At 50.7% G+C, this 13,103-nt stretch overlaps 1 protein-coding gene across 1 annotated transcript in view; it reads left to right on the forward strand.

Moving 5' to 3' along the window:
* The first annotated feature begins 9,682 nt into the window (after positions 1–9,682).
* Positions 9,683–13,103, forward strand: part of HAT1 (histone acetyltransferase 1) — a 91,695-nt gene continuing 88,274 nt past the window's right edge. The window contains exon 1 of the mRNA XM_075318865.1: positions 9,683–9,759. Within this exon, the coding sequence (XP_075174980.1) occupies positions 9,753–9,759 (7 nt within the window). The 5' untranslated portion in view covers positions 9,683–9,752. The remainder of the gene's footprint in view (positions 9,760–13,103) is intronic.

Raw genomic sequence — 13,103 nt, forward strand, 5'->3', positions numbered from 1 at the left:
GAGTGGGCAGTAAATCGGATCTGCAATCAACAACACGCTGTGAACTTCTGCTCCCAGATCAACCTGAGATCACAGGCCATGACACACTAATGACTGACACTATTGCCAATGAAATAGAAAATGATGGTAATCTAACTGTCATTGATAACACATGGGGATCCCATACTTAGCGCACCAAAGGAGGAAGGGCCATAGGCTGACACACACCGGACCGGACCTTCCACGGATTCAGGATCGGCTGGAGCCCATCGTGGCGGAGATCGGTACTCTGGGGCAGCGCCTGAAGTACCAGTGAGTAAGAGACCTGGAACCACAGCCCCTGTCCCTGCCTCTCCTTTACTGGCGCCGTCACCCAACGCTGCGGCGCCAATGGGGACTACCACTACCCCTGTCCGTCCTCCGTCATCCTCCCCGGGGTAACCCCGCTCTGCCTGTGGCTGCGACCTTCACCATCAGCCCTGGAGAGCAGCATTTGCAGCGGCGGCCCATTTCTCGCCGCAGACCACAGGTGGCTTCACGATCTAAAAACACTTTCCTCCCCATCACTACCACCCCCATCCTCCATCCTTGCTCCCGTACACCGCCTTCCCTCCCTCCTGTATGCCTCGGGGTCACAAAACCAGGCCAGGCCAGCCCCTGACGACGCAGAGGATCTGCACCCCGGCCCGGCGACGAGTCGGGTGGAATCCCCTCGACCCAGGGTGTTACAATACAAGCTAAATATGCTCAATAAGCACTTGCATTTCCTAAATAGAGACCACAAATTGTGTCTTTTACCAAAAAACCTCACATGACATTCAGAAGGTCTCCCAACCTTCATCACTGGTTGGGATTATTTGTTTTTAGCCACACAACAGTTGCTCCGGCATCACGCTACGGCTTTTGTAACCAGATCACTGTGTTTCAGAAGTCACTTTTCTCAATACAAGTCTATGAGCCTTGTACTAAATTCGCACAGATGTACATTGAGAAGATTTAAAAAAGTGACTTCTGCTTCACACAGTAACCTCTTTGTGATTTCACAGGTCATAAGTGCAGTCACGTGGTGCCAGAGTGGGTCTGAAAATGGGTGAAGATGGGGAGTATGTAACCACATGCATTACACTGAGATTCGTGATCCGTAACAAAATGATAAAACCAAACAAACGTAGGAATGGTGCTTTAAATGCATGTACTTGGGACTAAAGATCATTGTTGGAATTCAGTTTCATTAAAAATTTTGCACGGTTTTATATTTACAGGATTCTTTGTACGTTAATGAAAGTGAATCAGTCAGGAAACTCATGCTTTCTAAACCATGTATGCAAGAAAAGCAGATCAGTTCCCTCTGTCATCCTCCATTGACACGTCTCTCTCTAAACAAAGATCTGTCACTCAAGCCAAGATGGACAGGGAAAAGTCAGCGGGCGCAGGGAGAACTCAGCGGGCGCAGGGAGAGCTCAGCGGGCGCAGGGAGAGCTCAGCGGGCGCAGGGAGAGCTCAGCGGGCGCAGGGAGAGCTCAGCGGGCGCACGGAGAGCTCAGCGGGCGCAGGGAGAGCTCAGCGGGCGCAGGGAGAGCTCAGCGGGCGCAGGGAGAACTCAGCGGGAGCAGTTAGAGGATCAGGGAGAAGTCAGAGGGACCAGAGAGAATTCATAGGGAGCTGATAAAGTGGACTTTCCTATCGATGTCCAGACACATCTATTAGCTCATTTTTCAAACTATGGGCCCTATTCATTTTTGTATTGTGATACTCGCTGATGTTTTTGTGCCAAATTCTTCAAAATGGCTCACATGTTTCATGAATTTTGCATGATATCAAAAATGCTCTTTATTTCACTTAAACTTTTATGCAACTTTTTAACTGAAAAAACTTGCATGTTCTTTTAAAATGTTAGCAAAGTTTCCAGACTTCCATAAACTATGGACTGAAATACATTAGCACCAAAAATGTACCAACTGTTAAAAGATTGAAATTGATGAATTAGGCTAAGTTCACACATCCTGTGTTTTCAATCCGTCAGGTCCGTCAGCAACGGATCAGTCATTTTCAAGATGTCAACTGATGCAACTGATGTGTTTTTCACAGGATTCCTTTCACAGGAATCCTGTGAAAAAACGGATCAGTTGCGTCCGTTACATCCGCTGTGCGTCCGTTTTTTGACGGATCAGTCATGATCCGTCTGTGTTTGGGACAGCCCAGTGGGCGTGCCAAGCATGCTGGGCATGCTCAGTAGAGCATGACGGAATCCTGCGCTGGATTCCGTTGTAAGACGGATTACGACGGAATCCAGCACCATAGACATGCATTACAAGCTTGACGGATGGCGACGGATTCCTGTGCGGCGCGTTAATTTTGACGGCCCGAAAAACGTTACATTCTGCGTTGCTCCCCGCTCGGCGGTCAGTCAAAAACGACGGACCGCGACGCAGCGGATGCAACGCAGGGTCATCAGTCGCAATCCGTCGCTAATAGAAGTCTATGGGGAAATACAGGATTCCTGCAAAATATTTTGCAGGTTACCGTAATTCCCCAAGGCGACGGATTGTGACTGATGCAAAACACAGGATGTGTGAACTTAGCCTTAGCTGCAAACATTTGGAAACCCCAAATTCTGCCCACAATGACCAACATAAAAAAGCTCAAGGAAAACACATAAATTATATGTTAGAAACTTTGCAAATTAAATGAATAATGGAGGTACAAATAAGAAAATCTAATATATAAAGCTGTGTGTGTGTGTGTGTGTGTGTGTGTGTGTGTGTGTGTGTGTGTGTTTGTATGTCCGCTAAAGGAATCTGCACTGTCGCATTTACAATCACGAAATTTTGCACAGACACCCCATGTGACTCAGGGAGCGTCATAGGCTATGTTTGGACGGGAAAATTTAACCCCACGCGTTACAGTTACTCTCCAAAAAACATGCCTCCATTAACGACAATGGAGCTGCGAGCTATTAGGTTATTAATAGGAGCTGTAATTGGTTGCTATAGGAACCAAATAAATTGTCAGTATAAGAAGCTTCTGTGTGAGGTAATAAGATGTTGGTGGGGAGACTGATGGAGACAGAGACAGAGACAGAGAGAAAAAAAAAAAAAATAAAGCTCCGTTTTCTCTGAGATGTCACAGTATGGTTGTTACGGGGTTGACGGCTTAGGAGGAGGATGGTTCATACAATCCTAAGCGCAACCAGGGGTCCACTGTGCTATGGATGGAATATAGCTGCTAACAGCCCAGAGAGCTGGACGGACAACTACAGACTTCAGTATAATAAGGTTCAAATTAATAAGGCGCACACGATCAATTTTAATTCACACAGACACTACCAAGAACAGCCATGGGGATGAGGTGACAACACCACGGTTGAAATAGAGGCGCCTCAGGGATAAAGAAGCAGCAGTGACACCTTTAATCAGTGTCCCAAAGCAGGGCTGGCTCCGGGTTTTTGTGGGCCCTGGGCGAAATAGTCTCAGTGGGCCCCATCCACACATAGACATGCACAGATACATACACATACAGGCATACGTACAGATACATATTTAAAGGGAAATTTACAAAAACACATAAATAGATAAAAATCTATACACAGTCATATATACTGACATACACAGATACACATCATACATACACACACAGACACATTAGAGATATTTTTAATATTGAGAAGCCGGCAACAGCCTCATTCACTTCCCCGCTTGTTTCCATCCAGATCCTCCTGGGCATGTGTGTGCCACGCTGATTGGTGGCCGTCACTTACAGACATGGTCGCACATAGAGAACACTAAGGCTGCTTTCACACATCCAGTTTGAGCCGTGCGGCTCAATCCGGCTGTGAAACCTATGCAACGGATGCGGTGAAAACACCGCATCCTTTCCACAAGTTTTTTACATGCGGCCCATCCGTTTTTTGCCGCTTGTGGCACGCTACTGAGCATGCGCAGTGGCAAAAAACGCATGCAGCGGCCGGATGCATTTTTTGCCGAATCGCGCCGCATCCAGCATTCATAGGGATGTGTCACGCCCTGGGCAAGCCAGGGGTCACAGGTCATTACACCACCACACCCTACACCCCAGTTAGGCACATCAAGGCTAACCAAAAACCCTTGTTGCCTTCCTCCAGAGGCTGATGTTCACACCAGGGGGTGGGCCAGGCAGTTGGATCCGCCCACCGAGGAGTTCACAGCTCTGGAGGCGGGAAGAACCAGGCAGTTGAGCCCAGGCAGGGCTAGAGTGAAGTCTAGTTAGGGGAGTGAAGGAGTAAACAGCTAAGATGAGCTAAGAAAGTGAAAGGAAGTAAAGTGGAAGTGGTAAAGGAGGAGTAAGAGAAGTTAAAGGAAGGTGAAAGGTGACAGAGAAAGAAAGCCTGAAGGAGTCCAGCTGTGTGCAGGACAGAGTCAGCAAGGTCAGCAACGGCGGTGACTGTCTGGAGGGGGACCGTTTGGAAGTTCCTGGAAGGACCGCGGACGGGTAGTGGCCCGGCGGTCTGGAGCAGTGTACCAAAAGGACAGTCAGCACCAGGGCAGGGGCCTCTCGGACCCCGGCAAGGCTTGGAGTCGCCATAATTTGCCAAATCCGTCAGTGAAGGGGACGTAGATCCCCCAACAACCAAGTCCCGATTGAAGGCAACAGCCCAACCAGTGTAGCAGAAACACCGCCACCGCCAAGGCACCAGTTTCTCAGGGCCAGCGCCTGCGGGCAAAGAGTAGAGCTCCTCCGGTCCAGCTTGAAGCCGGGGAGCGGGTTACCGGTGGGAACCCATCGCTACCAACACAAAACCAAAGGTGCAAGGAAAAAGGGACATCACCGTCACCTACTGGGAGAGCAAGTGCAGCCGTCCGTGGGAACCGTCTTTCCAGCCGTGTGGTTTACCGTAAAACTGTGTCAACGTCTCAGGCTGAGTGAGTACCACAGTGCCGCAAGGCACAGCGCTGCCCCCGCGTCCCTGCGCCCACCAGGCCCTGCATCTCCCATCTCATCACCGGGCCCCGGGGTCACCAACCCCTACCCACGGAGGGGCAACACAACACCTGGCTGCTCCGCATCACCATCCCCGGGATCCCCATATTGAGCAGCGGTGGTGAAATCACCACAACTGTGGGTGGCGTCACGGACAATAAACAATCCCACACCCAACAACCCCCTTTCACTCACGGGCGAGGAGTGCCGCTCGAGAAACCCCGGGATCCGGCCCACGGCTCGAGCCACCACTGAGCAGCAACCGCCGGACCCGAGCAGAAGGGGTGAGCGTAGTGTGCTGACACCCTCCTCCCCACCCGCGACAGATGCATTGGGAAAAGCGTTGCATCGGCCGGATGCGGCGCGATGCGGTTTTTTTTGCAGCACAAAAAAACGTGCCAGGCAACGTTCCATCCGGCCGCCGCATCGGCTAAATCTGCCGCATGCAGCAAAAAACGGACGGAACGCAAGGCCATGTGGCACAATGCGGCACTAATTAAAGTCTATGCAGGAAAAACGCAACCGACAGCAAAAAAAAAAACAACGGTTGCGTTTTTCCTGCAAAGTGCCGGATTGTGCCGCATAGCAAAAACCGGAGGTGTGAAAGCAGCCTAACACTGCTGTATATACAGTACATCACAAGAGAGGCTGTGTACATACACATTACTTGGGGGCATACATATTACTGAGGAAAGGGATATACAGCAATGGGGGCCATACAGCTCCAGAGGGGTGGCATACAGCTCTAGAGGGGGGTAGTGGCTCTGGGGTGGAGGGAACAAACAGCTCTGAGGTGGGGAGGTGACATGCAGCTCTGGGGGTATACACAGCTCTGAGGGGGTATACAACACTGGGGTGGAGGTGACATACAACTCTGGGGGTATAGCAGTATGCAGCCCCCATATTCCTCCATATAGTGTTATGAAGCCCCCATAGTTCTCTATGTAGCCTCCATATGGCACTATGCAACCCCAATATAACATTAAGCAGCCCCCATATAGCACAATGCAGACCCATATAGGATTAGGCATCCTCATGTAGTATACAGCCCCATATAGAACAATGCAGACCAACATAGCATTAGGCACCCTCAAGTAGTATACAGCCGCCATATAGCACAATGCAGATGCAAACCCAGATAGCATTAGGCACCCTCATGTAGTATACAGCCGCCATATAGCACAGTGCAGACCCAGACAGCATTAGGCACCCTCATGTAGTATACAGCCAACATATAGCACAGAGCAGAGCCAGATAGCATTAGGCACCTCCATGTAGTATACAGGCGCCATATAGAACAGTGCAGACCCACATAGCATTAGGCACCTCCATGTAGTATACAGGCGCCATATAGAACAGTGCAGACCCACATAGCATTAGGCACCTCCATGTAGTATACAGGCGACATATAGAACAGTGCAGACCCACATAGCATTAGGCACCCTCATGTAGTATACAGCAGCCATATAACACAATGCAGACCCAGACAGCATTAGGCACCCTCATGTAGTATACAACTGCCATATAGCACAGTACAGACCAAGATAGCAATAGGCACCCTCATGTAGTATACAGCCAACATATAGCACAGTGCAGAGCCAGATAGCATTAGGCACCTCCATGTAGTATACAGGCTGCATATATCACAGTGCAGACCCTGATAGCATTATGCACCTTCATGTAGTACACAGCACCTATATAGCACAGTGCAGACCCTGATAGCATTAGGCACCTCCATGTAGTATACAGTCCCTATATTATTTAGTGCACCTCCATGGTCGTCTGGCTACCACAATTACATAAATACTCACTTCTCCTCATTCCCCCGCTGCTCCTGTCTCCTCGGCGCTTCCACCGCTGTCGCTCTGACCTCTCAGCAGGCGCGCAGTGATGACATCACCGCGCTACGCTGCTGAGCTGTCAGAGGCTCAGAATGCCGACAGTGTCAGACACAGCGGGGAGAATGGTGAGAGAGGGAGCGCACCGCTCCGTCTCTCATCATTGCTTTCAATTGTATCAGCAACTGCGATGCCAATACAATTGAAAATGCGATCCTCAGCGGGGGGCAGGTGCAGGGAAAGGCAGTCACCATCAACCTGCCAGGAGAAACAACACCGCAGCCGTCTGTGGGACCCGTCCATCCAGCCGTGTGTTTTACCGAGAACTGTGTCCTCATCATTGGCTGAGCGAGTACAACCGTGCCATGCGGCACAGCGCTGCCCCCGCGACCCTGCACCTCACCAGGCCCCGTAACCCGCCTGCCATCCATCCCTACCCCATCACCGGGCCCCAGGACAACCAACCCCCTATCCACGGAGGGGAGAACTAACATCAAAGCTGCTCCCTGTCACCGCTCCCAGGATCCCCGTCCAGAGCAGCGGTGGTGTCACCAACTTCACCACAACCGTGGGTGGCGTCACGGACAATAACCAAATCCCCACAATCCAATCAAACCCACCCTTTTCACTCACGGGCGAGGAGCGCCGCTCGAGTCCCCGGGATCCGGCCCACCGCTCGAGCCACCACCGAGCAGCAGCAGCCGGACCCGAGCAATGGGAGAGCGCAGCGTCCCCTCCTCCGCCCGCGACACTTGCACCACCCAAGCACTCAGTATCCCAGAAAAGACCCCAAATGGTAACAAAAAAAAGAGGATGTGGTGCAACACATGTAGAAAAAAAAAGTCATATGACACTCAAGAAAAAATATAGAAAATCATCTGCTAAAAATAATAAAGTTCTGGTGAACTGCTAGCTTAACCAGCGCTGTCACTGGTAGTAACTACATGAGTAACACAATATTCAAGCGACCTGCCTAGTAGCGGTGTTCAGTGCGCTTAACCAGCGCTGTCACCAATAGTAACTAAATGAGTAACGCAATATTCAAGTAATCTGCCTAAGATCCTCTCGCTACAGGTGAAACAAAGACTGAGCACCGTCCAGCGTTGCGGCGTCCCTAATATAACCTAAGCACCGCCCAGTCAGCTCATGTCGAATCAGTGTAGCTGATGTCCAAGGGCCAATCCAAAGAGGCCACGTCATCGGGACTGCCGTCATCCAACGGCCAATCCGAGGATGCCATGTCACGTGCAGTCGCATTGGCCAAAGAGTCTGACTTTTCGCTTTCCGCATTTGGATTCTGGCAACAGAACAACCACCAGTAACACAGCGGAGGATTGGACCAAACGCTGCGAATGGTGCCGTGGCGGAGCAGCACCCACAGAATGGGTCTCAGGCAGCGGCAAGACAAGAGGCACCCTGACTCTGACCCGAGAGGAAGGGCGCCTCCGGCATACAGCCATAACAATGGTTTGTATACTCTCCTCACAGGCTCGCTTAAGGGGATCGTCCATTGCTGAGACAACTCTTCTCAATCTCTGTTTCTTCTGGTTAAATAATAACATCTATACTCACCTTCGGCACTGTGCCAGCACTCATTCTCCCGGGGAGCACGTGACATTGTTACATCATGAGAGCACTGCGCGTCCAATCAGCACAGACTTCAATCTCCCTTCCTTCAGATGTATCAAACATCAAGAGGCAATGAGCGGCAGCTATAGCGTTGACTTCCCCTCTTTATGTTTGATGCGTCCGGAGGTGGGGGGTGGTTTAGTCAGTCCTGATTGGACACCGGGCTTGCATAAGGTAACAATGTCATGTGATCCCCGGGAGAGTGAGTACTGACAATGCTGGAATGGCATTGGCGGTGAGTATAAGGGTATGATTCCACTTGCATATCACTCGTGCAAGTCTCACATCGGTATGACCCGGCATGGCGCACACTCTCCTGACAGGAGTGGGTCGGCTGCATGTATTTCCATGCAGCTGAGGCGCTCCTGTCACGAGAGTGTGCGCGGCGCTGGGTGATACTGCTGCGAGACTCGCACGAGTGATATGCTAGTGGAATCATACCTAATTGTTATTTTACCAGTGTCAAACATAGCAAACATAGGTATTGAGAAGGAGTTGTCTGAGTAAGCCTGCTTTCACACATCCGGTTTGAGCCGTGCGGCTCAATCCGGCTGTGAAACCTATGCAACGGATGCGTCGAAAACACCGCATCCTTTGCATAAGTTTTTACATGCGGCCGGTCCGTTTTTTTCCGGTTGCAGCACGCTACTGAGCATGCGCAGTGGAAGAAACCGCATGCGGCGGCCGGATGCGGTTTTTCCGCATCGCGCCGCATCCGGCGTCCATAGGCATGCATTGAAAAATGCGCCGCAGCGGCCGGATGCGGCGCGATGCGTTTTTTTTTGCCGGAGCAAAAAACGTTGCACGCAACGTTCCATCCGGCTGCGGCATCGGCTAAATCTGCCGCATGTGGCAAAAAACGGACCGAACGCAAGCCCATGCGGCACAATACGGCACTAATGTAAGTCTATGCAAAAAAACCCGCAACCGGTGGCAAAAAAAAACGGTTGCGGTTTTTCTGCAGAGCGTCGTATTGTGCCGCAGAGCAAAAACCCGATGTGTGAAAGTAGCCTAAGGGACAACCCCTTTAAGTTTGCAAAAGAAAAGCTTTCATGCTGCCACATAAATGGAAAAAAAAAAAAAAGCTTATGGCATTTGCAATGTAGGGAGACAGACAAGTGAAAAAAAGCTTGGTGCTGAAGGGGTTAAAAAACACCACAGAGTCACTGCATAGAACGTTGGACAGGACACTGCCTGCTCAGCGTTCTAGGCAGTTGCTAGGAGACCATGCAAAGCTTGGTGAGCCAAGGACCGCCGCAGGAAGCGGAAATGCGTCACGATGTCACGTGTGCGGCAGAACGCGCGATCTGATTGGCTGCGGCCTTTTGACGTTGCTGCAGATGAGCAGACATGGCGGGTAAGTTGCAGGGGAGCGGCGGTTATAGGAGCTGGTTACAGGACAGTGAACAGTGCTCGTCACAGCAGAGCCGCGGCCGTGTGTGGGCTCCGGGGGTCTGCAGGGTGGGTAGCGGCGGAGGCCGGGGCGTCCGGTCACACGTCACTTATCACTCCCCTCCTGCGCCATCTCCCGCCAAATGCACTGACCGGGGGGCTGCATGCTGACTGTTTCCTGCGCCTCAGTGCCGGTCCTCTGTATTACCAGCCCGTGCCAGACGTTGCTCACCCCCGGCTTGTATGTGCAGAGGGTGACTTCTCCGGCTGTGACAGGCCGGCACTGGAGGCAGGCCACACGAGTCCTGATGGAATGCTGAGCAGTGTGCAGTCACCACAACCCGGCAGGTTTATAGACTAGGTTCACATGAGTCCAGCAAGACAGCCGTTATTAGGGAAGGGGCTGCCATCACCTGGACCCCTCCTGCCCCCCAGCTGCAGCTAGTGTGATCAAACAAGCCATCAGAGCCAAACTCACCCTCCCCGGGTCCAGCACTCGTCTCCACTGCTGCTGGTGTGTTACTGTCTGCAGCCAATCTCTGAGTCTATACTGTCAATAACTGACATCAGGAGCAGCGACTGTGAGCTAGCACTGGACCTGGGGAGGGTGGTACACGTTTTAGGCCGGGTACACATCCGGCTTTTCTCCGGTTTGACGGATGCAGCGCACGCCAGTACAGTATGATACAGTATAGTGGCAGCGCCGCAACTTCCGGGTCACATGCTTCGGTCACATGACAGCATGTGACCGGCGCTGCCAGTGTACTGTATACACTGTACTGGCGCGCGCCGCATCCTTCAAACCGGCGAAAAGCCGGATATGTGTACCCAGCCTTAGACTGAAACAAACACTTTAAAACCAACCACTGCTGCTTCAGTCTGATAGTCTCCTGGCACTGAGGCCGATCAGAGCCCACCCCTGTGACCCCATAAAGACAATCATAGGCCTCAGTGCCGGAGGAACAGATGGAGCAGTAAATGGTGGTGCAGGATCGGGTAAGGAAAGGTGAGAATGAAGGTTTTGTCTTTTTGGATCCGTTTTTATTTGGGCCAAATTTTTATTTTCGAATTGAATTCCACGAGATTTGCTCATCTGTAGTCAAAAATATCCATTCATTGGTTTTCTGATTCGTGGCAGCTGCGCTCATCAGCTAAATGAAGGTACTCCCATGAGCGTCATCTTCTACATCATTTACATGGCCCAGTTCTGTATATTTTGTAGAGCTATTGGTGGCTTGATTGAAGCTGAGAGTTGCAGTCTAGTATTCAACCCTACAACCATTGTCCCATTCTTAACATTTATAATTGCAATGGTCACGGACAGTTGTGTGTCAAATATATTAGAAATAAGCTTTTCTTTTGGTCCCATTTTTCATAAGCTGAACTCAGATGTAAGACTTTATTTTTCCTCATTCACAGAATTGTCTGAATCTGTTAGGCCTCCGACACACATCCGTGCCGCCGGTACGCGTTTGGTACGTTTTTGCACGTACCGGCGGCACAGAGACACGTACACCAATGCTACCCTATGGTAGCAGGCACACACTCGGAAAACCACACGGAACATGTGTCCGTGTGTACGTTTTCCCACACGCTCTACATGTCTGTTTTTCGCTGGCATCACGCAGGTACGGACCCGCTAAAGTCAATGGGTCAGTGCCTGCACGGACTGCACACGTAGCATGTCCGTGTGCTACACGTACCACCCGAGTGCGTTTTTTAGTTAGCGATATCGGTCAATCAATTTTTAATTTACTTGTCCGTCAGTTTACCTTATTTTCTGTGGTTGTCAGTCAATATCCCTTTGTCGGTCGGTCTGTATCTCCCCCTGTCCATTACTTACTGATCCCCAGCGCGGCGATGAACAGCTATGCGGCTTTAATTACTTTGAAAATGCCGGCCGCTCGTTATTCAATCTACTATTCCCTGCTTCCCCCGGCGCCTATGATTGGTTGCATTTAGACACGCCCCCACGCTGAATGACAGCTGTCTCACTGCAACCAATCACAGCATCCGGTGGGCATAACTATATTGTGCAGTATAATAAATAAATAATTTTAAAAAAAAACGGCGTGCAGTCCCCCCATTTTTGATACCAGCCATGGAAAAAGTCACACGGCTGAAGGTTGGTATTCTCAGGATGGGGAGCCCCACGTTATGGGGAGCACACCACCCTAACAATATCAGCCAGCAGCCGCCCGGAAAAGCTGCATCCATTAGATGCGACATTTCCGGGACTCTACCTGACTCTTCCCGAATTGCCCTGGTGCGGTGGCAATTGGGGTAATAATGAGTTAATGGCAGCAGCCCATAGCTGCCACTAAGTCCTAGGTTAATCATGGCAGCCGTCTCCCCAAGATAACTTCCATAATTAACCTGTTATTAAAATTAAATAAACACACACAATCAAAAAATCCTTTATTTAGAATAATTAAAACAAACAAACACCCTCGTTCACCAATTTAATAAAACCAAAAAACCCGTCCAGGTCTGCCGTAATCCATGGATGTCCCACGACGCTCTCAGCTCTGCTACATGACGGTGACAGGAGTGGCCACACACAATGACCGCTCTCTATCACCTCCAAGCAGCAACTGAAGTGAGCCGCGCGATCACCGATGACGTCAGTCAGGTTACTTGAGGCCACCACTGGATCCTCCACCTGTGACTGCGAGTCGCCCAAGTGACTGAAGTGATCTGCGCAATCAGCGAAGAAGTCACAGGTGAGTTGTGGTGTCTGGTGGGTGACTCAAGCTAGCCGCGGGTAGCCTGAGTGACGGCAGAGCTAATGTCGCCGCTAACTTGAGTTACTCAGGGGATTAGCGGTCACTGGTGATTCTATCACGGATGTCCACTAATCAGGACGCCACACACAGACAGAGCCGTGGTAAGACAATGAAGTTGAGTGCGGTTCACCCGAGTTCATTCTCATCGCTCGGCTGTCAGCAGGTATGTAGCAACTACATTTTACAACACAGATCACATACGGTCACCACACGGACATTCCACACGCACACACGGCAAGCATACGCCATCACACGTACCAGAGAAACGCCCATAAAAAACGGAACACGGACCTGAAAAACGGAACATGAGACAAGTACGTTTTTTATGCGGAAGTGTGTTTCAGGCCTTAGTGAGTGCTTCTCCTTTGCCGAGACAATACATCCATCTCACTAGTGTGACAGATGCTGATTACACAGCATGATCATTGCACAGATGTGCCTTAGGCTGGCCACAAAAAATGGCCACTCTAAAATGTGCAGTTTTATCACACAGCACAATGCCACAAGTTTTGAGGGAGGGTGC

The sequence above is a fragment of the Anomaloglossus baeobatrachus genome, chromosome 7 (assembly GCF_048569485.1).
Source record: "Anomaloglossus baeobatrachus isolate aAnoBae1 chromosome 7, aAnoBae1.hap1, whole genome shotgun sequence".
In the NCBI taxonomy this organism is placed as follows: domain Eukaryota; kingdom Metazoa; phylum Chordata; class Amphibia; order Anura; family Aromobatidae; genus Anomaloglossus; species Anomaloglossus baeobatrachus.